At 55.0% G+C, this 25669-nt stretch overlaps 1 protein-coding gene across 1 annotated transcript; it reads left to right on the top strand.

Moving 5' to 3' along the window:
* The first annotated feature begins 13123 nt into the window (after window positions 1-13123).
* Window positions 13124-25405, top strand: LRP3 (LDL receptor related protein 3). Its single transcript, XM_054711105.1, has 8 exons — window positions 13124-13196; window positions 14377-14383; window positions 14934-15019; window positions 20668-20806; window positions 22325-22539; window positions 23021-24128; window positions 24429-24561; window positions 24781-25405. Exons 1-8 carry the CDS (start codon window positions 13124-13126, stop codon window positions 25363-25365), a joined length of 2346 nt encoding a protein of 781 aa, XP_054567080.1. The 3' UTR covers window positions 25366-25405.
* Window positions 25406-25669: the final 264 nt, after the last annotated feature.

Genomic DNA, 25669 nt, shown 5'->3' with positions numbered 1-25669 from the left:
GTTGAACCAGCTTTGCATTCCTGGGATAAGTTCCATTTAGTTGTGATATATTATCCTTTTAATATATTGCAGGATTAAATTGGCTAATATTTTGTTGACGAGTTTTGCATTTATGTTCATGTGATATATTGGTGTGTAGTTTTCTTTTCTTGTAAAGTCTTTCTCTGATTTTGGTATCAGGATAAATCTGGCCTCATATAGTGAGTTGGGAAAATTTCCTCCTGTTTTATTTTTCTAAAAAGCTGTGTATAATTGAAATGATTTTTTCCTTCACAATTTGGTATGTTAACGTAAAAAAAACATTGAAACCTGTAAAGAATTTTTGTGAGTTTATTTGAGCCAAACTGTTGACATATGCCGGGAAGCAGAACCTCAACGAATTGAGATAATGCTCCGGAGAATGGTGGGTTACATTTGTATTTATACATTGCAATCAAAGGAGGGACATAGGTGGGTTACATGAAATTCATTGGTGATAGATTAAGGAGGTGGGATAAAGCAAAGCGGTGGGAAACCCCTGGGATTGGATAAAAAGTAAAATGATGGACACATAACATACTTAGGTGAGTGCAGGAACAATTAACATGATAATGAAGGAATTTGTGGCATCTGACCTGGCGCCCACCACATTTGGTTGTGCCCCAGGGGCTCCAGAAAAAGGGGAGTTACAAGCTACCCAGACATTTCAAGGGTATGTTATCATAGATGCAAAAAGACAGATAGGCTCAGTTAATGTAAAGGTTGACCATGTCTGTGAAGATACTGGCCTAGGATGTAACTGCCCACCATAACTGCTTTTAGTTAAAGTTTAATTTCAGACCATCCTTTGTGGTTCCTTTAGGTCCCTGAGTTTGCAAGACCGCCATGCAGGCCTCCCCTGAGCTTGTCAGGTCAGCATGTGGCCCCTTTCGTCCACAGGTAGAATTCACCAATGAAACCATCTGGGCACGTAGTTTTCTTTGTTGGAAGGTTTTCATTACAAATTCAATTGCTGATAGATCTAGCACTATTCGCTTTATCTATTTCTTCTTGAGTGAACTTTGGTAGCTTCCTATAGAGTTAAACATATATTGTGAATGCCGCATCCGTCTGCGGCTAGGATTCAAGGTCTGGAGAAGGGGCTGCGCACAAATGAATATACTAGACAAGAAATATAAATTTGGAAGACATGGGGGAGCCAGGTGGAGACCTTACTCTCTAGTGGAGAGGCTCTCTGAAACCCGGCCTTTAATTTACTTCAATACACATTTGCCCTTTAGGAATGCAAACAGGCATATCAATGGTAAAGTTTGGTAAACAATAAAAGGATCATCAGGTTAGGGGATTGCCTTCAGCCATTCGGCCAACAGCAATATTATGCTGATTTTCAGCCCTTGCTGAACATCAAAGTCCATTAGCCTTCCAGCAGACTTCTTTCATAATTATGCTAACTACTTGCTGGTCTTAGCCTCTGATAATATATTTATCATACAATTCAACAATCTCACTCCTAGATATTTACCCAAGTGAATTGAAAACTTACATTTACAAGAAAACCTTTTAATTCAGAAGTTTATGGCAAGTTGTGGGACATACTACAAGAATATTTGGGAATGGTTTCTACTTGATGTCAATTCTCAGGGCTTCAAGACCAGATAACTGTATCCCTTGGCCACAGCTGGACACCTGACCCAGGATGGCCTACACAGAAGAGTCCCAGGTCTGGCTGGACCAACTAGAGCCCTTTTATAGAATTTGGAACTTGAGTGGCTGTCCTATAATGTGCAGACTCAGGTGCTGTGGGTGATGGTGGTGGGGGTGGGGGGGTGGGGGCGCGGGGTGAGAGGGAGGGGTGCCATGTTTTCTGCCATGTGGTTGCAGGAAACAGAAGAAGTTGGGGAAGAGACCAGATTAGGCACAGGGGGAAAGGCTGGGAAGAGAGATCTGAACCACATAGTTTCCTACCAAGTCTCTCTGTGCATCCCTGTCCTAAGCTCTGGGCCAGATTCCCATGGGAAATGTTGAACAAGGTTTTCATTACTTGCAGGAGAAAGTGTAACGCTCAAATGTCTCTCCTTGGGCAATTTATGTTTTCTTCTAGGGAGGAGAGTTTTTCCATGTTACCTGTCACTTTCCCTCAAGTGGCCTCCTCCTCCTTAGTGGGCCACTGTGGTCTAGCCATGCCATGCTTCCCTCATTTTCACTTTGACTTACTGCATGGAGGATCTGGCCCAGATGGAGGGTACTCAAAGGACAGCCTGGACAAGTGCGTTGTAAGGAGGGACACCAAGGTCATCTGAATTTTGGACAAAGAATATCAAAAAGCAACAATGATAATGCGGCGGGGGTGGGGGGGGAGAAGACTCAGGATTTTTGTCTCCCAAGGAGCGAAAAAACAAACTCGTTGCCTTGAAGGTATTAAATGTTCTTGAGAGCTCTTATTATTGTTGTTGCCATTGTCTTTATTGTTATAACTAGACTTAACTGAGCACAGTAGTTCTGGGTGTGTCTGTGTTTTCCCTACCTCCCAAACTTGACAACTGCATGGCTACTGTGGACACATTTCAGATGGAATCAAATTAGACTCTGGCTGTTGTTGAAACAATTTAGGAAACTAGAGTTATTTTCTTCTCTTTTTCAATAGAATTAAAAAAAAAACACAAAGAAAAAATGTAAAGAACATTATTTGTTGGTTTTCTAAGTGGCATATAATGTTATTTAAATAAATAATTGAATGAACTTTCTGGATGGACATATCTGTTGTTCATTTTCTGGAAAAAATATCATGCCCTTGTTTTTTGCACAATTTTCCTTTGCTGACAAAGATCTTGTGATCTCCTATCTGCATGCAGTTCACTAGGTTCCAGCAATGATGTTAAGTTGAACTTGGCCTCCGTTACCTGAGAAAGTGTAGATTTGTACTTCCAATGCTAGATTACTTGCTTGTTTTCTTTGTTACTTGAGATTTAGGAGCTGGAAACCTGTAAGCTTTTGGTGCTGATTATTTCAGCCGTTGTGATACTAATGATTCACATATTAAAAAAAAAAAATCCTGGCACCTAGGCCCGGGTGAGGCCACGCGCCCCTGGGTCTGTGAGAGGCCACGCGCCCCTGGGTCTGGGTGAGGCCATATGTCCCTGGATCCGGGTGGGGCCTCTCGCACCTAGGTCCGGGTGAGGCCACGCGCCCCTGGGTCTGGGAGAGGCCATGCGCCCCCGGGTCCGGGTGAGGCCATGTGTCCCTGGATCCGGGTGAGGCCTCGCGCACCTAGGTCCTGGTGAGGCCACGTGCCCCTGGGTCTGGGAGAGGCCACGCGCCCCCGGGTCCGGGTGAGGCCACGCGCCCCTGGGTCTGGGAGAGGCCACGCGCCCCTGGGTCTGGGTGAGGTCATGTGCCCCTGAGTCCGGGTGAAGCCGTGCCCCTGGGTCCGGCCGAGACCAAACCAGAGGGAGTCGGACCTACGTTACCATCATTTGTCCACCATCCAGAGCTGAGGGGTCAGTGCTGACATGTACACATAAGGAACTGGTGGACATTGAAATTGGGTCTCTAAAGAACTGTTGGTCCAGAAAGAAACTCACTACAGACTGATTCATTTGCCTGTCAGCATAACTATTATTGCTCGTCTCACATTCAGTTCTTATAAGTATATCTCTAGGGACACATGATCTCGCTCATCTAGGGGAAATGATGAACAACATAGACTGATGAACAAGAACAGAACCAGAAACAAGGAGGCATCGATCAGACTAGCGGGCCTCAGAGGGAGGATAGGGGAGGTTGGGGGGAGGGGGGAGAGATCAACCAAAGGACTTGTGTGCATGCATATGAGCCTATCCAATGGTTAAGTTCAACAGGGGGTTGGGGCATCCGTGGGGAGGGGTGTGGGATGGGAATGGGGGGATGAGGACAAATATGTGACACCTTAATCAATAAAGAAATTAAAATATATATATATATATATATATATAAAATCCTGGAAACCTGCTAAAGGAAGAATATCAAAGCACATTCATTCTGTTGACAAAGGTGCCATTCTGAGAGGCTTAAGGAGGCACAATTTTATTTGGTCTTGTTACTGAGGGGAGCACGCATATCCCTCTTTATTTCTGAATACTATTTTTCCTTAAAAAATTGCAGAAGGTAGGAATAGGTAATTCACAAAGGAAGAAAGGCAAATGGCCAATACACATGAAAATATGTTCAATTGAACAAATGCAGATTGAAGCAATGAGATATTTTTCCTCCAGCCACATAAGAAAATATTTATAAAGGCTGATGGTAAGCCCCAGAGTTGCTGAGAAACTTGAGTACTTTTTATGGTACAATCTAGAGTTGTGCTTCAGGTTTAAACTGCTCCCTGTGGCTCAGAAGCCAGACCTCCAGGCACTCATCTTAAAGACCTGGCGGGATACTTTGTGAGGATGGAGACAGGTTATTTACTAAAGATTGCTCAGGAGAGAGACTAGAAACAACCAAATGACAAGTGGGCTCTCCCTGGAGTGAGGCGGTAGTCAGAATGAGGGTGCAGAACTTCACATGCGAAGGTGGAGGCAGGTTGTGATGTATCACCCAGTAAAAAGCTGTAAAGCTACTTGTTATGATTCCATTTCTGTATAAACTCTGTATGTGTGTTTAAAAAAAAAGTAGTCTGCCCAGTCACAAGAGACAAATACTACCTGATTCTACTGATATGGTACCTGGACGAGTCAGCTCCACAGAAACAGAAAGTAGAATGGTGGTTGCCAGGGGCTGGGAAAGGGGAGAATGGAGAGTTAGTATTTAATGGGGCAGAGTTTCTGTTTGGGAAGATGAGAAAGTTCTGGAGATGGATGATGGTAATAGCTGCACAACAGGTGAATGTACTTAATGCCACTGAAAATGGTTAAAGTGGTAAGTTTTATGTTATGCATATTTTACCACAATACATTAAAAAAAAGAAAAAGCAGCTGGAAGGATATTTGCCAAAATAGCAATGTTATTCTCCAGTGGTTGGTCTTTGTTTGTTTTCTTCACAATGAACATTCATTACTTTTATATTCTGTGAGCCCATCTTGGCCAACCAGGGAGCTGTGGATTCATTGAATCCATTTAAAATTTTAAAATGTTATTGTGTAGACCTGGAACCTGCCCCCACACCTCCCCTCAGGTGTTGCTGTTGGACACATTTTCCCTAGAAGCTCTGTGTAATTCTTGCCCACCTTCCTTACCCCTTTCACCCCACCCCGTATTTCCCCACAAGAATAGCTGGGGGGCCAGACTCTGGGCCTGGGTCCTGCCACTTTGCCTGGTAGAAGAACATCAGTTTTGGTGCCTGCAGCCTGCTCTTGCCCACAGTAGCCACCATCAACTTTTCTAACCATCAAGGGACTTTGTGGGAGCGGGGGGAGGACATTCTGGGGGCGGTTCATGGAACCCACAGCAGCAAAGCTGGGAACCAGCTTGGCACTTGCAGAACAAGGGGCATTCCCCAGGACCAGCCACCAAACTCCTCACCCCCCAGTTTCTGCCCCCTTCCTCATCCCTGCCCTCCCTGCTCTGGAACCAGGGCCCGAAAGAGGTGGTGATTGGCTGGCCTTGGTCACATGCCTGTCCATGTTCTCAGGGAGCAGGATAGGGTGTTGATGAATAGACCTTTGGACTTCTCACAATGACAAGGGGCAGGGCATCCTCAAAAGGCAGCTGAGGCATGGGACCAGGAAGGGAGAACTGTGTAGCCCCGGCGCCTGTTCACTCAGCAGTTATCTTCTAGAGCTTAGGACCTTTTTATAAGCTGCTCCCTCTGCCTCCAAACCTTTGCCTGATTAGCTCCTTGTTATTTAGTTCTCAGCTTGAAGGCCACCTGTGCGGGCTTTGGCCACCTTGGTGCATCCCTCAGGCAGGCCACCTGAGGTCCCTCCATCCTGATCCTGTGTTTTATTTTCTGTAGTGCACTTACCTTCATCCCGGGGTGTTGTGCTCCCTTACTTATCTGCATGCTAGAGTCACCTCTCCCTCGTCCTTGTATTAGTCAGATACAGCTGCTGTAACAAAATATCACAGTTGGGGGGGCCTACACTTGGAAATGGATTCTCTCACAGTTGTGGAGGTGGAAGTCCAAGATCAAGGTGTCAGCAGGTTTCATTTCTTGAGACTTCTCTCCTTGGCTTGTAGATGGCTGCCTTCTCACGAATGTTCTCATGTGGCATTTTCCTCTATGTGCTCACTCATCGCTGTCCAGATTTCCTCTTCTTATAGACACCAGGTGGAAATGTTGTGACAACCCTGACTTTTACTGGTTTCTTTTTACTGTATGTTTAGTGTGGCAAAGTACGTGTAGCATGAGGTACAGATGGAGCAGTGTGGGGAGAGGAAGTTTTATCTCCTTCTGGGAGGGCAGAGAGAGGATAGCTGACCTGGGTTCTGAAGACTGAATAGGAATTTTCGTGGAAAGGGGTAGTTGGATAGTGGCTGGCATTTACTGAGTGCTTACTCAGTGCCAGGGACTGTTGTAAGTGCCTTACAGGTATTAATGCTTTTTGTTCTTATCATGACCCAGTGAAGTGGGTACTTAACTTACAGATGAGGAAGCCAAGGCTCATAAAAGTTAAGAAACCTGCTCCCATGGGGAGTGAGTGGGGAGTTGGGTTGAATCCTCGGCAGGTTGACTCCAGAGCCTCTGCTTTATCATGCCGGCCTTCCTGCCTATGGGACACTTGGGGTGACTTCCATCCAGTAGGACCCGGATGATCTGGATCAGAGCTGTCACATCTTGCAGGAAATACCACAAATGCAAGGACATTATTCTCTCTTCAATTGTCCTCCAGTGTTTCTCATGCAATTGAGGAGAAATTCTCTGTTTTGTTGCCAGTGTGTCTAGACTACTTAAAAAAAAAAAATAAAAAAAAAAAATATATATTAATATAATAAATATATATATGTATATATTGATTTCAGAGAGGAAGGAAGAGGGAGAGAGAAATTAAAACATCAATGATGAGAATCATTGATTGGCTGCCTCCTGCATGCCCCCTACTGGGGACCAAGCCCGAAACCCAAGAATGTTGCCCCTGACCGGGGAATCAACCCTGGGACGCTTCAGTCCCCAGGACTATCCTCTATCCACTGAGCTAAACCAGCCAGGGCTAGACGACTCTTTTTTTTTTTTTTTTGGTTAATCTTCACCCAAAAATATTTAAATATTTTTCCATTTACTTTTAGAGAGAGTGGAAGGGTGGGGGAGACACACACACACAGAGAAACATCCATGTGAGAGAGACACATCTGTTGGTTGCCTCCAGCACGCACCCCTACCTGGGCTGGGAAGGGCTGCAACCCTGCAGCTAAATCGAACCCATGACCCTTCAGGCTGTGGGCCAAGGCTCTATCCACTGAGCAATACCAGCTAGGGCTGGGCTACTTCAGTCTCCCTGGTGGAGGGAGAAACAGGCATGCAGGCAACAGAACATACCGAGTCTTGTTTTGGTCATGTTTACATATTTATGATTACCTTTTGAGGGCTAGAAACCTGGGTTTACGTTCAAGGTAATGATAAAAAAAATTTCCTTTCGAAGTAGGAATACTTAAATAAAATAAAAAGGAGTTGATTTACGTACCATCATTAAGTCCACGACATGAAGGTTCGCTGCCCACTAGGGTGGAGGAGGGGCCCTGGTGAGTGGTTAGTGCCCACGACTCCACTCGATTGTGTGTCCTCCAGAGAGTCCTAGGGGCTCTAACAGGGACAGGCAGCCTGCCTAGGAGCACCCCAGCAGGATGCTTCCATCTCCCACAGAAGCTCCTCGAAATGGGAGGGCTTGTCTGGGTGGCTTCCCTGACCCTCCCTCCAGCCTTGGGTTCCCCAGACCTGCATGTGTGTCTTGGACTCAGGCTCATCTCAACCTGTAATTTTTATTCCTGTGGCAGCAACAGGGTTAAGAAACAAACCTCATCTGTTGACCCACCTCGGGCTTCTGATGTGCTTTGCTCCATTAATAATTTAGTGAGGTGGACTGAATTGGATTGATTTCCCCCCAAAATCAATACACAAATGATTATTGTTTCAGGGCACTTCGGAGCGCTTGCTTCGGCAAGGCCGAGGGGAGCTGTCTGATTGAAGACTGGAACTGTACTCAGCATCCAGAATTACTGTTGAGAGGGTTATGTAAACCAAGGGGTGAACTGGTGCTAACATTTTTTATTGCCATAAAAGCCTTTTTCCTTTTCTGAATGGCGCTTCTACGACACACGTACCATCGCTGTTCCAGGCCTACAATTTTAAAATTACCGCTCGATACTGGAGGTGAAGTGATTTTACTGCTGCTGGTCTATTAAAGTTGTGAGAGCCAGCAATAGCTTGGAGAACATCTATGGCTGGATGTGTGTGGCCACACCGGGCCCATCACCGTAGATGTGCCTGCAGATGTCCCAGGGCTGGATCAGTGAGTGGTGGTGGGAGGGGGTGGAAGGTGGAGGGGGTGGTGCCTGGGCCCCTTACGTGGTGGAGCAAGCGCTGGGCATCAAGCCTTGTCCCCCCTTCCCCCAAAGAACGGGGCTCCAGGAAGGCAGGGACCTAAGAGCCGCACTAAACCCAAAGCAGCCATGCAGCCTGGCTGCCTCATCTCTCACAGGTAGAAATGTTGTCACAACCCTGACTTTTACCGGTTTATTTCCACTGCATTTCTATTGTGGTAAAATATACATAACACAACATTTACCATTTTAACCATTTTTAAGTGTGTGGTTCAGTGGCATTAAGCACATTTACATTGTTGTGCAACCATCACCACCATCTGTCTCCAGAACTCCCCCTCCCCACAAAAACTACAACTTTGTCCCCATTAAACACTAACTCCCCAATTGCCCCCTCCCTCCAGCCCCTGGTCACCACCCTTTTAATTTCCGTCTTTATGAATTTGAACTCTAGGTACCGCATGTAAGCGGAATCATACAGTATTTGTCATTTTGTGACTGGCGTATGTCACTTAGCATAATGTCCTCAAGGTTCATCCATGTTATGGCATGTGTCAGAATGTCCTTCCTTTTAAAGACTGAATAATATTCCATTGTGTGGGTATACTCCTCTTTGTTTATCCATTTACCCGTCACTGTACTCGGGTTGTTTCCACCTTTTGGTTACTGTGAATCATCTTGTGAACATGACTGGGCACGTATTTCCTGAAGCTCCTGCTTTCAATTCTTTGGCCCCATGCCCCAAAGTGGAATTGTTGAGTCATATGGTAGCTCTATGTTTAACCTTTGAAGAAACTGCCAAACTATTTTCCATAGTAACTGCACTATTTTATATTCCCATCAGCAATGTGCAAGGATTCTAACGTTTCCACGTTCTTGCTAACACTTGCTATTTTTCTTCTCTCTTTCTTTCTAATCGTCATCTTAATGGATATAAAATGGCATCTCCCGGTGGTTTGTATATTTTTAGTATTTTTTTTAATTCAAATAAACCTTAATTCCCTTTTCCTAAAGCGGTGTTTCTCTCCTTACCCCCTTTCCTGTCCTCCCACCATCTTATTTAAAAGTTGTACAATATTAGATGCCGTTCAGCAATCCCATAGTCACAGGCTCTCATGTTTGTTTCTCCTTAAGTGGCTGAGATTTTAAAACATCATTTGAGAAGCAGGATTTTAAACGTCTGTGAGAGAAAAATAGCCTTTGAGAAGACACTGTCTTGGGAGGCTCGTCGGCAGGGGCCCCCAAAGAAACCTAATAACGCACCAGGGAGGGGCTCTGCCCAAGGAGACACCAGCTCGCAGTGCAGACAGAGCTCTCCTCTCGCCGCTGGCTCGCTGAGTAGCTGGCCTTGGGTGTTTGGAATGTTTCTCTCCAGGGGGCCTGGGCCCTGGGGAGGCTGCTCTGAGGGCTGCTCACAGTCCTCCAAATGCACTCTGGCTCTGCTTCTTGACTGGTATCCTGGCAGAACAGAGGAAGAGCCAAAATGAGTTCTGGGAAGAGTGGAAACGTTCTGAGAACAGAAGGAGTTGGCTGGAGAGGGGGTCTTGGTAGGCAGGGCTAATCCCATAGGATCTTGAGGCTCAGGTTAAAAACTCTGAAGTCTGTTCTGTGGCATTTTCTGCAGGGGGACATGATTCACTTGGCTTGATAACAATATGAGTTGTTGATTGGGAGGCAGGGGATCACTTAGGAGGCTTCTGCAGAGGTCCAAGAGAGAGGAGATGGTGGCTGGGACCAGGGAGGTGGCCGTGGCGATGGAGAGAAGTGGACAGACTGGAGATACATGTGGGGACTCTCGGCATCAGTGATGGATGGTGTGGGAAGATTGGAATAGAAGTTATTTCTTCGGTAAGTGATGTGGCCACGAGCTGAGCTGGGTGCAACAGGGAACGTGCAGACGGGGAGGTGTCCAGTCTAGAGTTCAGGTGGGACAATGAAGGGTTTGCCTTCCTTGGAGGCATTTGCACTAAACCTGGACCAGGGGGTTGTAGGACCTTGTTTTAGTTTTACTTGCCAAAGCCACTTTTGGCCTTTGACCCTCAAATACTGTATACTCTATTTGAAATCAAGAAAGATAATCACCATTCAACTCAGCATCCTCTATATAGTATCCAACAACCAATTGGATAGGAGAGGGCTTAAGTTTGCATCTGCAGGTAGGCGAATGGCAGAGAGGGGTGAGAGGACTCTCCAGAGGCATGGCTTACTCTGTGTCCTGTGGCAGCCTCAGTGCATGCAGCCACTGATTGGGCAATGGCAGTGTCCATTGTTCTGGACAGGGATTTATGTGGGACACCTCGGTGCTCCTTCCCTCTCCCTTCTGCTTGTCCTCTTCCTCTCACTCTTGGAAGAGATTGCAGAAGGCCTCAATGGCCCACAGTCCGCATCTCATGGGACACACATGAGTGACAGCATCTTTGCTTCTTCCTACCTAGGAAGGCCAGCTTCCCATTTGCAGGACCCTGATCCCTGCTGGGCCCTTCTGCCCTGCTGCTCCCTCATCTGTCCCAACCCGTTTACACGTTCTCAGGGCCTATTACTTGCACCACCCTCTTTCAGTACCGAATTATCTACTACTTGGGAGATTATGGGTTGTGTGGGATAGAAACCTCCTGGATACAGCTCATGCCAATGCAGGATGTTTGTGAAAAGGTTGCAGAGGCGGAGGGGAGCAGGTGCCTGCAAGCCATGCTGTGGAGTCCTGCCGCAAAGACGGGGCTGCTAGAAACGATTCCAGATGTGGTGAGATGGTTTGGGGGAGAGGACTGGGCCAGGGGTACCCCGGGGACTCCCAGCAAACCGCCCCCCTCTCTTGCCTAGGGCGGCAGCCTCGAGAGGACACTAGACCACGGAGGGACTAAACCAGAAATGGGATGTCAATCAGTCTCAATATGGGCAGGGTTTAAGTTTGTGCCCCCGACACCCCCAGCCTGGCAGGAGGACCCACAGACCCACAGACCCACAGAAGCAGTCAGTGGCAAAATGAATTATGTTTTAAAAATAAAAATAAACGGGAAAAGTCTGTGATGAACAAATGACTAAACATTTAAATACAGCTAGGTTGTTGTTTGTTTTATGACCCCACACTGTTGTGCAGTGGTTCCAGGTAGGTTGCTGGTCCCCTGCCGTGTGGCTTTATGAGGGTTGACAATGAAGTGTTACCAGATTTAGGCAATTTAGAGCTTTAATATAGTCATGTTTTATGATTGTAGAACTTCCCCATTTGGTCCAAAATATGGGAGGATGTTTTGATGGGTATATACAGGGGCTCCTATTTTTCTTTTTGCCTCAGGCTCTTAGTAGGACTCCTCATGGCATTGGTCTTAAACCTGGACTCCTTACTAGTGTGTAACGCATTATGTACATTGAAGTGGGGACAAAGCCGTGAACAAGAAAAACCAGAAAAACTAAAAGGTGCTGTGTTTACAACTTTTACTAACATAACACCAGTTCCTCTCAACGTTCTCTCTTAACAGGCTCTGATCAAAGGTGGGGTGTGTGTGTGTGTGTGTGTGTGTGTGTGTGAGAGGGTCCTGAGCCCCAGCTGGGGGGTGGGCAGGCCATACCAGCCTCCATGCCAGGAACCTTTGGGGACGTCTGGTCTCACATCATTCTCAAGGAAGGAGGGCTGACCTGCTTGACCCTAAATGGCCTCCTCAACCCTTCTTTCTGTCTCTCCAGGTTTCTGCTTCTTCTGAGCCCAGCCCCTCTGTTCACTGCTTTCTCAGAGGATGGCCCTATTCTGAGATGCAGGCCTCCTCTCCATTTCCCAGTGCCGCACGGATGACCGGATGGGCTCAGGGGCCCCCTGGGAGGGGTGCGTTTCCAAAAGCCTCTTAGAGTGGCCGCCAATATCCCCTCACAGGCCTTGCTGTGCACAGAGGAATTCATCTCAGGGATGTGACATGGCCCCTTGGGCTGTGGCAAACGAGGGGGTCAGGTCGGAGGGGCAGGACCCTGAGCCACCACATGCTGTCCTGCCCTCAGGTCTCCCAAGCAGCCCTGTGGAGCTCCTTTCTCTAGCTGCCACCTTCTGCCAACCCTCCTCCCCCGCGCTGCCCAGCACTCGCGGGCCGGGCGCCGGGCTCCACCAGCGGGAGGCCAGGCCATCGCTGACTCAGCCCTGGGGGAAAGGCCCACGGGCCGGGCTCTCCAGGGTCCCGGACCCGGCAGAGCGGCGGGCGCGGAGCTGTCCAGCACCCGAGCAGGGCGCGCGCCCCCGGCCCGCCCCGCCGCCGCCTCCCGCCCCGCCAGCGCCACTGCGGCTCGGCGGGAGCGTCACGTGGCTGGCGCGGCGCGGCCTCGAAGCTCCGGGCGGGCGAGGGGCCGGGCGGGAGGACCAGACCTACGGACCCACCACCGGTGGCACCGGCCGGGCGGGCTGCGCGGCACGGCGCGGGGCATGGGCGCGCCGGCGGCTCCCGGGCACAGGCCGGCCGCGGCTGGGCGCCCGGGGCGCGGGGGCAGCGGCGGGCGGGGGTCCTCCCTGGTGGCCGCCGCTGAGCCCCCGCGGGGCCCGTGACGCCGCGGCCGATGTGGCCCCGCGCGCCGCCGGCCTGCACCGCCGCCTCGCCAAGACGCCGCCACCCGCGCCGGGCCCGCAGCCGCTGCGGGAGTCGGAGCCCGAGCCCGAGCCGGAGCCCTAGCGGGACCCGGGGGGCAGGAGGCGGGCCTGCCGGCGGCCGGGGCGGGCATGGAGCTGCGGGCGGTCGCGGGGCCGGAGGGGGCGCCGGGCGCCCGGGCGCAGCTGGCGGTCGTCTGCTTGGGTGAGTGGGCCGCGCAGGCCGCGGCGTCCGGGCCCCAGCCTCGCAGACCCCGCCGCGCCGGGACGGGACCCTCCGCCCCGCCCTCTCCCTGCGGCCGGGCTTCCGGAGCTCGGGGCCTGCCGGGGCGCGGGCCTGGTGTGCGACCCCGGCCGCGGCTCCTGCCCCGCGCGGCAGGGCACAGGGGCTCCGAGCGGGTGATGCGCAGGGAGGCTGTGCGTGCTGGTGGGGCGGGCGCCCGGGGCCTCCGGAGCTGCGGACAAAGGCGAGGCCGGCTGCCCCCCCCCCCCCCTGCAACCCCCCAAAGAAGTCTCCTTTTTCTGCCCATAGTCAGGATGGAGGCGGGTGCTGACCGGAGCCTGGACTCAGGATGCCAGGCGGGAGGCCGCTTCGAGAACGCTCCAGTCTCCCTTTTGTGTTTTCTTGGGACCAGGGGCTGGCCCCTTCAGTTCAGTGGCGTCTGGGGAGGGCCGAGGGTCCTGTCCAGGCCAGGCACCTGCCAGGAGGGCTCCTACCCTACCCAGGAGTTTTTCTGCCCACCTTTCCAGGGCCCTAGGTCGGGGGGAGAAGGGAAGAGTTAGGTCCTCAATGCACATGGCTCCTTTATTTACCAGGATAAAGGAGGGAGGCCATTATCTGAGCCTGGGGTCATTACTGGACACCCTGTGGTGTCATTGAGGAAGGCACTGTAACCCTATAGGTTTGCTGAAGCCCCTGAAATGACAAAGTAAAAGAAAGAAACCTGAAGGTTTGAAGCTGCATGATCCCCTGTCCTGCAAGGATCAGGGTGCTGTGTGTGTGTGTGTGGTGGGGGGGGGTGGGGGGGGGGGGGGGGGAGGGCGAGGCAAGGGGTGAGGGAAGACACCTGCCTCTTGTGTGAGCTTCGAAGTGGTCCCTCCCCAACCTATTGGTGGTCTGTGCTCTGGACTCTGAGTGGACTTCCCCGCTAGTAGGACAGGCTGTGTACAGGCCCTTTGGCTTCCAAGGCCCTCCCTGCCCAGATGTGGCCCAGAGCCTGGGTGTCCTGAGAGGGGGCAGTTGTCCCTGCTTCCTCACCAGCTGGGGTGAACCCCTCCAGAGACACCCTCTGCCTTCCTTGGCTCACTTGATGTTGGGTGGCGGGGGCGCCCCGAACCTCTGCGAAGTTGGGTTTGCCCATATCATCCTCCTGGTTCCCCTGCAGGAAAGCCGTACGTGAAAGCAGAGGACAAACCCCAGGAGGGGGGTATTTGAGGGGTGGGTGGCAGGAGAGTTCCTTGCCTCCCTTCTCAAGGTTAGTGTGGCACAGTAAAGACCCCCTGCCCTCTGCTAGGCATGCACCCCGGTAAAGTGGGGTGATCAGAACGACTTTCCTACCTCCTGGCTGGCAGTGGCTGAGGTGGCTGGCAAGGTGGCAGGAACCCCTTGAACAGGCAGGGCCTCTCTCTGATGGGTGATCCAGGCCTGAGCTTCTCAAGCCCAACGGGAGACAGGAACATCCCCCCTCCCAAGTGAGTTAGAATTCCCAGGTGTGGGGGGTGGCCGGAGCGGTCTGGTGCAGCCAGGCTTGCGCACGGCTCTCTTCTGCTGTGGGGGTGCAGGTGGGTTCTGAGACCCTCTGGGGTCCCTTCAGGCCCAGGCTGGGAGCAGCAGTCTCTGGAGCAGTGCTCTGGGCTTTTGCTCTGTGAGGGGAAGAGAACCAGCCTGGAGTTCGGGCTATGTGGTCTTGTGCCCCTGAACGGCAGATGCCTAGGCCCCAAGAGCCACCCTCCCCTGGACCCTCTTTCTGTTTTTCGCAGTGAACATCGTTCTCACTGGCCGGCTCAGCAGCGCAGTTCCTGCTCTGGGTGAGTAAGACCCTCCCCTCCGTCCTCCCCTCTTCCCTGCCTTCTGGTTTAGTAACCTCTGAGGACAGGCCTTAAGGTCCGGGTTCTGCCTCTGAGGTCAGTCCTTGTGTATCTTTCCTGCATCCCAAAGAGGCCGTTGGACTTTAGGCAAGCTTAAACTTCCCTGAATGTCAGTCTCCACGTCTATAAAATGGGCGCAATAAGAAGACTTACTTAAAAGCCTGTTATTGGGGTTGAATGAGGGAATGAGGCAAGGTACTCAGCATGGTGTTGACACATGGTGGCTTAATACCAATGAGCAAACTGTCACGGCCCCCCGGTATAATTGACAGGTTGTACTTCCTGTAGGCTGTGGGGTTCCCCAAGGGCCATGAGCTGCCATGAGCTGCTGCCTGTTTTTAAATTATACCTGGGATTTAATTTATAAAGGTGTGACTGAGTGATGACACGGCGAGGTCAATGCCATTGGCGGAAGTTGTTACGTATGTGTCTCGAGAGAAAGGGATACTGACCACACCATGCAGGGCCACAGGTTTGATCAGGTTTGATGCAGGGGAGGCCAAGGCCAGAGCATCCACTGGAGTTTCTGTGGGAACGTCAAGGCAGGGCAAGGGAACAGTTGAGAATTGGCTAGGATGGTCTAAGACGGGGGAAATATTGGCTTGGTGTGCGAATCAGATAAGAAGGTGGGTGGGGGGCTCAGCCTGGGATCAGCTGGCCTGGGGAAAGGCAGGCTTCAGACAAGCTGTCATGCAGAAGAGAGGTAAACATGCTGACCGATAGCTTGGCCCTGCAATTAATGGATGCCAAACAGACATACAGAATCCGAAAAGACACAGGTGGAGCTCTGCCCCTGCCCCTGTCTGTCCATCCACCGGCCATCTTTGTGCTTGTGCCTAGTGCCTAGTGCAGCCAAGACCGTCAGGAGTGGGAGGGGTGGACGAGGCCATGAGGGCATTTGCTCTTTGCTGAGGGGGTTGCCAGGGTTTGGCAAATGGGTAAGTCTAGACTCTCATGGCCCTGGGTGCCACCAGGAGACAGCTAAGAAGGGCCTCAGGAAGCTGGGAGAATGTGTGGTCCCCAACCTGGGTGCCTGCTGATTCGTTTGCTGTCTGCCGTGCTGCATGGAGGGGCAGGAGATACGGGACTTCTAGTTCTGCTCAGGGCTCAACTTGAGCAGAAACCCACTGAGGTTGGTTCAGAGAGAGGTGGCTCTGCTAGCCAAGGTCACTGGGATGGGAGGCCCAGAGTCCACAGAGCACTCTCATGGGCCCGTCTCTCAGACACGGCCTGTCAGTCTCCTCCCGATCCTCCTTGCACACTAGCTCTGGCTCCCTGCAGCCTGGCCGCCTCTGCTGACTCTGCTGGCCTAGGGCCCTGCCTTGCTCAGCACGGAGTCAGCCCCAGCCCTGCCTGGCGTCCTGGCCCCCACTCCATTTCCAGGAGAAGACGGACTGGCTGTGAGGGAGCGGGACGGCGTGAAGGTCTTACGGATGTGAGCCCCAGGCCAGCCCTGCTGCTGGTGTGGTGGGTTGACATGTCTGCCACATGCCTGTGCCCCAGTGTAGAAGAGTGATGCTACAGGCATGAGGTTCACCCCCAGAGCCAGGGAGGGAGAGACAGCCCCCCAGCGCCACACGTTGGGTTGTTCTTAGCTATCAAGACCTCAGTCCCAGCAGGGTCCACACTGTCCAACTCCAGGGCCTCTGTCCACACCATGGTGCCTGTGTACAGTGTCCCCGGTGTCCTGAGCTGCAAACAGTCTGTGTGGTCACAGGTGGTGGGCTGGGTCCTAGCTCCTCTGGAGTCCAGCCCTGACCCCTCTAGCATTGCTAAGAGACAGCGTCTAGCTCCCTGCGGCCCTCTCCCCCTCTGACCCAAGGCTCCATGATTGCATTTTCAGGATTTTCCCTGTGACTTCTACTGTGAGGATCCTGGATCAGGACTGTCCCCCTTGCCCCTTCCCAGTCTTCACTGGGCTCAGACACTCCTGAGGGCCTGGCTGGGCTGTCCTGGGGATCTCAGTCCCGGGACTAATGCCCCGCTGCACCTTGGACTCTGGGCTCCGCCATGTGGCCACTATGACCTGGGGTGGCTTGGGTAGGTCTTCAGGCTCTTCTGCACTCACCTGGCAGCTCCTCTGAGCTTCTGGGGTGGGGGTCCCAGCTTCCTGTGGTGCGGTGACAGCAGGCAGGTTGTCTGGGTGTTGGTGGCCTTTAAAACCTGGGTCTGCAGTTGTGCTTCCTCAGGCTCAGGGCCTCTCCAGAGAATGTGATGAAGGAAAGGCGCTCGCTGCTCTGAAAAGGCCCCGTCATCCCTTGCCCACTTGAGCAGGCCACTTTGCCACCAGGGCCAAGGGAATTCTCTGCCCGAGTGAACACAGGTCCCCTCCAGTTAAAGCTCTGCTACATCTCTCTGAGTGCCTCCCAAACACCCCCACATCCTCTATTCTGCTCCAGTATCTCCCCAAACACACAGTCCTCCCAGCTCCCCTTACTGCTGGCCCATATCCCATACCCTGTCTCAACCCGCCACTCCCACTCACCCCATCCCATGAATGTCTGCCCGCCACTTTCCCCAGATTTCCCAACCATCCTCAGAGACGTCCACCCCTGACCACATTTTACGGAGGGACAAGCAGAGGCCCCAAGATTGGGTTCACTAGCCACTTTCTCCTGCCTGTGCCTGATCCTGTGGTGGGCGGGCTTCCTGCTACCGCAGAGAGGGCTGGGGCTGGTTGTCTGAGCTGGTGGTCCCCTCCAAGCCCATCGCCAAGAGGTGTCCAGTCAGGAGGCCCTGACCAGAGCTCCCAGCTCCCTGCACTGAACCCAGCCTCCCGCCTGCTCCACATTCACTCTGCGTGGCTGGGCCGACACAACTGGGCTCCCTGTGGCCCCCTTTGGAGAAGAGCAAACAGTAACCGAGTGACGTTGCTGCCCTGGATGTGAGAATTTCTGGGGCAGCTCTGGGGGGGCCCTCAGGAGCGAGGCTGTTTTGGGGGATGTGTTGTCGGAGGCTCTGTTAAGAGGCAGAGCTGGGCTGGCAGCTGTCCAGTCATCTGCTCCCGACGTGGCTGGTGGTCTGAGACAGGCCTCCTGACCCCTGGAAGAGAATCCTTCTCCCTCCAGACGTAAGTCCTGGAGGGAGAAGTATTCTGGCCAGAGAGACGGCATGCGGCCATGGCTTTCCCGCCAGGGTGGGTGAGAAACCTGGCCCTGGGAGTGTTCCATCTCTGGGGAAGGCTTCCGGGCCCTCGCAGGTATTGACTGGGCCCTGCTCTGCCCAGATCCTGTCCCGGGGCTGAGGATACAGTGGTTCCCAGCCTGCCTGACCTGGGCCCCCTGCCTCAGAGGCCAGGTGCTTCAGTTTAACACGCTTCAGAGCCTCCACGTGGGGGGAGATGCGCTCTAGCAGCCTAGGCCCTCCCTGCCTGTGACCCTCCCTGCCTGTGACCCTCCCTGCCTGTGACCCTCCCTGCCTGTGACCCTCCCACCCAGCACCTTCCAGAGGAGAAGGTCTCTTCTGCTTTGCATAGCCCCTCACCTCCCAGGGTATCTCCAGGCCAACAGCAAGGGTCCCTGTGAGGTCCACAGAGCTGGTGGCCTCACCTGTCAGAGGGAACGGCCAGGCCATTGTGTTCGTTTAGTCCTTCCTCTCCTGGCCTGTGACCAGCGTGCATCGCTCCCATTTCATGGGTGAGAAATCTGAAGGTCGGGAGGGCTAGTCTTCTAGGGTGAGTGCCAAGGGGAGAGTCTGGGCTAGTGCCTCTCTGGCCTGGCACTGCTGAGGCTCTGAGGGTGAACTGAGCGAGGTCAGCCTTGCTTTAGGGTCAAGGGGTGGTGTTTCTCTTCTAGTCCTTTGAATTTCTTGTGAGCTGTGGAATGGGGGTTTTGACTCGCTGGTCGTCACAGTGTTGGGTCATGGCAGGCCCCACTGGAGGGGGTTTCATGCCTCTAAATGCTAAGCAGGTGCTTGGGCTGACCAGTTCTTGTTGAGCCATATTTCTTGAGCACCTACTGTGTGTCAGGCCCTGTGTGGGACCCTGGGGACACAGTGTTGAGCCAGAGCCAGTGCAGCTCAAAGGGAAATTGCTCTATGGCAGGTGCTGTGGAGGAGAGAAGGGGGAGGGGACTAGAGCCCCATTGGAGGGTCCCCTGGGGAAGGGGCCACTGGGCTGCAGCCCATAGGAGTGGATGGGCTAACGGCTGGGGAGAGCATCCTGCCAGGGGCCACAGGACAGAGTTTCCCTCCATGGGAGGTACCACAGGAGGTGAGAGTGGAAAGATGGGCTATAGGGGGAGATGAGGCAGAAGAGGTGGGCTGGTGCCACGGCGGTGAATTTTGTCCTTGTCCTAAGAGCATGAGAGATGGCTGGAGGGCTCTCACCCTCCAGTGTGCAGCTGTGTCGAGAGCCAGCAGAGACCCCTGCTTCCAGGGCGACAGAGGAAGGTGCCAGGCCATGGGAGAGTGGGGAGGTGATGGCACTGGACTCGGGTCGTCACGAGTCTTCCTGAGCCTCAGGTTTCCTGTCTGTATAAGAGCCCGCCTTTGCCACAGGCTTTTGGGAGGATTCGACGAAGCAGTGTGGTGAAGGGCTGGAGGGGCAGTGAGGGGTGGGGGCAGCCGAGTGCAGGGGCCTTGCCTGGTCCTGGGAAGGCTGGGAAGTGGAGGGCATGTGTAATGAAGAGGGTAGAGTGAGCCTGTGGTGAGGAGAGCTGTGTGGCGGGTGGGGGAGGGGCATGGTGACCCCTGACTCCCGCTGGCAGGTGTGACCTCTGCACTGGTCCCTAGCACAGCGCCTGGTGACACTTCATAAATGCGTTGGCGCAGGCACGGCAGTGAGAACGGAGCCCACCGGAGGAGCAGGGTGGACTCTGACTGCCACTTACTGGCTGTGTGGCCACGGGCTGGCCACTTACTCTCTCTGAGCCTCAGTTTCCTCATCTGGTTACGAGATCTACCTCCAGTGGCTTCCCACTTAGGCTCAGGATAAAACCCAGATTCTGTGTAATCAGACCCAGCCTGTGTTTCCAGCCCCAACTGGATATCTGCCCCTCCCTTCAGGCCTGTTTTGTTATTTTCGTTCCACGCAGGGGGTCTGCCTACAGTCAGCCTGATCCCCTCCGCCCCCGCAGTCTGTGAGTTCCACAGAGCAGGGTGTTTGCCTGTCTCATTCAGCACGCCTAGCACTGTGTTTGGCACATAGTAGGTACTCACATCTGTGTTGGGTGAACAGAGCTTCTTTCCTCTCAGACTGAGGACTGTATTTGTCAAGTCCCAGGGAGGGCAGGCTGGCCTAGGGGTGCAGAATCCTTCACTGAACTGAGGTGCCAAGGCCAAGAGGCTGCGCCTCAGAGGTGCCAAGGGGAGTTGTCGGCGGGCACGCTTCCAGCCCTGCCGGGGTGGGAGGTAAGACCTGGGCTCTGGTGCACAGAGCGGGTTGGGGGCTCCGGCTGCCCTCAGTCCATGTGGGTGCTCCTTGCCCCTCCATATGCACCACTTCCGTGAAGTCTCGAGGACTGGCCTTGCCCTTGGCTATGCCCACCCTTAGCTGACCTTTATCACACCTTGGAAAGGCCCGTGCTCATGCTATGAGCCCCACTTCCTGCCCAAAGGTGAGGCCAGCTCTTTGCCTCCGGTCCTGACAGCTGCCTGCAGCGGGAAACTGGAGCAGCACACAGAACGGCGTGGCGTCATCTATAGCCCGGCCTGGCCCCTCAACTACCCGCCGGGCACCAACTGCAGCTGGTACATCCAGGGTGACCGTGGTGACATGATCACCATCAGGTATGGGAGTCCCCGGGGGGTGTCCAAGGGAATCTATATGGGTCTGCCAGTGCTAAGGGTGTGTGTGTGTGTGTGTGTGTGTGTGTGTGAGAGAGAGAGGGGGGGGGGAGAGTGCATGAATGTGATGGTGCACGTGACTGAGTGCATATGTGGGCAGGCATGGAGTGCACGTGCGAGGATGTATGTGAGCATGTGTGAGTGTGTATGTTCGAGCACATGTGTGAGCAGGTGTGGAGGGCACATGTGAGTGTGTGTGTGAGCACGTGTGTATGAGCTCAATCAGAGCAGGTATAAAGGACATGTGTGAGTGTGTGAACACATGTATGTACATGAGCACATGTCTGAGCAAGTTTGAGGACAAGTGTGGGCAGGTGAGTGTGCAAGTGTATGTGTGAGAGTCGGGTGTGAACATGTGTGAGCTGTAAGCATATGAGTGCTGTGAGCAGGTGAGTGTGCCCAGCTCCCAGGTCCCTGTGGGCCTCTGTGGCCGGCTACAAGGGAGCTGGGCCTCGTCTTGCCCCGAGCCTCTCTGGGGGGCTGTGGGGGCTGTGAATCACCTCGGGCCTGCCAGGAAGGGGAGCCCTGGGGGCCGGTAGGCATGGTCTCGCTCTCTCTGAGGTGGCAGAGGTGTCTTCTCTGTCCCGCAGGAGTGGCTTGTGGCTAGGCTGGCACGGACCCGGGAGCAGGTTTTCCCCAGGGTCCTCAGGGCAGTCTCAGCAGGAGCCCAGGCGCTCCAGCTGCAGGACATGCAGAGGGAAATGGGGGTGAGGCGACCAGATGCTGGAACTGAGGCTGGAACTCCCGGCCTGGGTGGCCATGGGGATATTTGGCTGGGGAGTCGCTCTCCTAAACGCCCATGCCCAGAAGGCCCCGTTACTCCATAGCCAAAGCATGGGATGTGCTGGCACGATCAGGGTGTCCTAGTGTCTGTGCCTGCTTTCCCGTGGTCACAGGGCTGTGGCTCTCAGGCACACTTTCTTCAAAGACTTCACCCTCCTCCAAAGACAGCGGGCCCTGTGATCTGCTCGTCCCACATCCTGGGCCAGAGGTCCAGGGCTGAGATAGTTCTTCCCAGGGGACAAGCTGTCACCTAGCCCCAGCCTAGCCCAGCCCTGGGGCATGCCCCTCCCCCACAGTGCACAGGCCTGTGAGTTTGTGCAGGGTCTATCCCAGCAGACCCAGTGTGGGTGGGATCTGGGGCCTTGGGTCTCCCCACTTGGGAGGATATCAGAGGAAGGAATTGCCCAAGATGGGGCTCCTGACTGGGGTTCCACTTCGGCTTTGGGGTGGGGATGCTATGTGTGTGCTGACAGGGCCTTCCCAGAGCGGCAGGGGGCTGATGGGAAGGATGCTATTCAGAGTTTTTTTATTCTCGGATCTGCCCTCAGATCCCTGGGTGTCTGGAGTGGAGGAGAGGAGGCGCAGGGCGGGTTGGCCATCCTTGTTCTAAGCTCAGGCCTGATTGTTCTCTGCTGGTCCTTGGCCACATGGGCCCTGCCTGCCTACCCACCCTTGCAGCTTCCGCAACTTTGATGTGGAGGAGTCCCACCAGTGCTCCCTGGACTGGCTCATGCTGGGCCCAGCGGCCCCACCCCGCCAGGAGGCCTTCCGGCTCTGTGGCTCTGCCATCCCGCCTGCCTTCATCTCTGCCCGGGACCATGTCTGGATCTTCTTCCACTCCGATGCCTCCAGCTCCGGCCAGGCCCAGGGCTTCCGTCTCTCATACATCCGAGGTGACACTGGCAACAGGGCATCGCAGGGCAGCACAGAGCACTCAGTGCACCATGGGGGCGCCTAGGCCAGAGCAGCACCCTCCACCTGCCCGCTCCCTGCCGGGTCTCCTCCAGGAACCCCATCAGGCCGAGCACAGTGGTGGGACGGGGACGCGTCACGTTGCTGCCTCAGGGTGCCTTGGAGTTCCTCAAGGCCACTGATCCCACTCCTGAATTGGTTAGAGTGGGGGCTCACCCCTTCACCCCAGCTCACCCTGTGCCCTCAGGTCAGGGACTTAGTTGACCTGGCATTCCGAGGGGTCTTTATGCCTCAGGTGGCCATGAGAGGTCAGGGGCTCCTCCTCTTCCTGGGCCCTGCAGAGGCCCTGCTGGAATGGGAGAGCCACCCTGCCCGTTCCTGGCCCTCAGGCCCCATGCTGGAGGAGGCCCTGCTCTCCCCTGACTGCCGTCCCCTGCGTTCTTCATTCCGCAGGGAAACTAGGCCAGGCATCCTGCCAGGCAGACGAGTTCCGCTGTGATAATGGCAAGTGCCTGCCGGGCCCGTGGCAATGCAACACCGTGGATGAGTGTGGCGATGGCTCTGATGAGGGCAACTGCTCAGCACCTGCCTCCGAGCCACCTGGAAGCCTGTGCCCCGGGGGCACCTTCCCCTGCAGCGGGGCACGCTCCACGCGCTGCCTGCCTGCCGAGCGGCGCTGTGACGGCACGCAGGACTGCGGCGATGGCTCCGATGAGGCTGGCTGCCCTGACCTGGCGTGTGGCCGGCGGCTGGGCAGCTTCTATGGCTCCTTTGCTTCCCCAGACCTGTTTGGTGCAGCCCGAGGGCCCTCGGACCTTCACTGCACATGGCTGGTGGACACGCAAGACACGCGGCGTGTGCTGCTGCAGCTGGAGCTGCGGCTGGGTTATGACGACTACGTGCAGGTGTACGAGGGCCTGGGCGAGCGTGGGGACCGCCTGCTGCAGACGCTGTCCTACCGCAGCAACCACCGGCCCGTGAGCCTTGAGGCCGCCCAGGGCCGCCTCACTGTGGCTTACCATGCCCGCGCCCGCAGCGCTGGCCACGGCTTCAACGCCACCTACCAGGTGAAGGGCTACTGCCTCCCGTGGGAGCAGCCGTGTGGGAGCAGCGTCGAGGGCGACATGGGTGACACAGGCGAACAGGGCTGCTTCTCGGAGCCTCAGCGCTGCGATGGCTGGTGGCACTGTGCCAGCGGCCGAGATGAACAGGGCTGCCCCGCCTGCCCTCCAGACCAGTACCCCTGCGAGGGTGGCAGCGGCCTGTGCTACACACCTGCTGACCGCTGCAACAACCAGAAGAGCTGCCCTGATGGCGCTGACGAGAAGAACTGTTTCTCCTGCCAGCCTGGCACCTTCCACTGTGGCACCAACCTGTGCATCTTTGAGACGTGGCGCTGCGATGGCCAGGAGGACTGCCAGGATGGCAGCGATGAGCACGGCTGCCTGGCGGCCGTGCCCCGGAAGGTCATCACCGCCGCCCTCATCGGCAGCCTGGTCTGTGGCCTGCTGCTCGTCATTGCCTTGGGCTGCGCCTTCAAGCTCTACTCACTGCGCACGCAGGAGTACAGGTGGGCGGGCGGTGCCTCACTGCTGCCCGGTGCCCGGGGTCACAGGCCACGAGCCTCGGCTTCTTCATTTCTTTGGCGAGAGGCTCTGGGCTCCCTGTTCCTACAGCTGTGGGTAAATTGGGGCTCGGGCCATCCCTGTGGGTCTTCTCTTGTGCATCCAGGGTCCAGGCGTCTCAGGATGTCTGGAGGGCGTGGCAGGGCCCCCATCCTGTGTGAGCCCTTGCACAGTGCCCCATGGGAGGTGGGGAGTGCGGGGTCCTGGCCAGCCCTGCTATGCTGCCTTCTGCCCATTGCTTGCAGGGCCTTTGAGACGCAGATGACACGCCTGGAGGCTGAGTTTGTGCGGCGGGAGGCACCCCCGTCCTATGGGCAGCTCATTGCACAGGGCCTCATTCCGCCCGTGGAGGACTTTCCTGTCTACAGTGCATCCCAGGTGAGCTCCGGAGGGCATGAGCCCCGACAGTCCCCAGCTCCCGGCTGGACCTTAGGGAGTGCTGAGACGAAGTGGGGTAGGTGGAGGCGGGAAGTGAGGCCAGGGGAGGGTGATATGGGGCCATGGCCAGATGGAGAGGACAAATTGGTCTCTTGGGGTCTCGGGTCCCTTGGGGGCCGTGCTGACCTCAGCCCCCTCAGCCGCCGACCCGCCCTGCAGGCCTCCGTGCTACAGAACCTTCGCACAGCCATGCGACGACAGATGCGCAGGCATGCCTCCCGCAGAGGACCCTCCCGCCGCCGGCTCGGTCGCCTGTGGAACCGGCTCTTTCACCGGCCTCGGGCACCGCGAGGACAGATCCCACTGCTGACAGCTGCGCGCACCTCACAGACAGTGTTGGGTGACGGACTCCTCCAGCCGGCACCAGGGGCCACCCTGGACCCCCCAGCACCCCTTACGGACACAGGCAGCCCCGGGGCAGCTGAAGATGGGTCCTCCAGTGCCCCCGTCCATGCACCAGAGGTGGGACCTTCTGTGCTGCCCCCCTTGAGCCTGCAGGACCCAGAGTACAGGCCAGTGGACAAGGACAGAAAGGCCTGCAGGGACCCTCTGATGGACAGCCCAGCTTCTGTGGACACGCCTCGGGAGCCCTGCTCGGCCCAGGACCCTCACTCCCTAGCCCCCACTGCCAGCAGCACCCTAGGCCCCCACCCACCAGAGCCACTGGGTGTCTGCAGGAGTCCCCCAACCCCTTGCTCCCCAACATTGGAGGCCAGTGACGACGAGGCCCTGCTGGTCTGCTGACCCACCAGACGCGCTGGTGACTGCCACAGCCCCGCTTTGTAACCAGGGAATATACAGTTGTTTCTACCCTGCCTCTGCGTCCTTCTTTCTTGCAGTGCGGCCCACCCAGAATCCCGCCAGCTTGCCGCATCAGCATCCCCGCTTCTGGTGGGCAAGGCGGGTGGGGCTGTGGGGGCTTCAGCAGGGAGGGGAGTGGGATGATAAGCCCCTCGGTGTGGCCCCAGTGTCCACACAGACACCTGGGGTCTCATTTCTCGCCCCCCACCTCCCCTCCATTCTGGGAACCCATTTCCAGAGAAGCAGG

The sequence above is a fragment of the Eptesicus fuscus genome, chromosome 21, assembly GCF_027574615.1.
Source record: "Eptesicus fuscus isolate TK198812 chromosome 21, DD_ASM_mEF_20220401, whole genome shotgun sequence".
NCBI classification, from domain to species: Eukaryota; Metazoa; Chordata; class Mammalia; order Chiroptera; family Vespertilionidae; genus Eptesicus; species Eptesicus fuscus.
This window is presented reverse-complemented; position numbering and strand designations above follow the sequence as displayed.

What these genes read in the sequence shown, in the direction of transcription:
- LRP3 (XM_054711105.1), top strand. Translation starts at nt 13,124, where the DNA reads ATGGAGCTGCGGGCGGTCGCGGGGCCGGAGGGGGCGCCGGGCGCCCGG. An exon ending in GGTGACATGATCACCATCAG is followed by an intron (nt 20,807 to 22,324) that starts GTATGGGAGTCC and finishes CCACCCTTGCAG; the next exon opens with CTTCCGCAACTTTGATGTGG. An exon ending in CCGTCTCTCATACATCCGAG is followed by an intron (nt 22,540 to 23,020) that starts GTGACACTGGCA and finishes CAGGGAAACTAG; the next exon opens with GCCAGGCATCCTGCCAGGCA.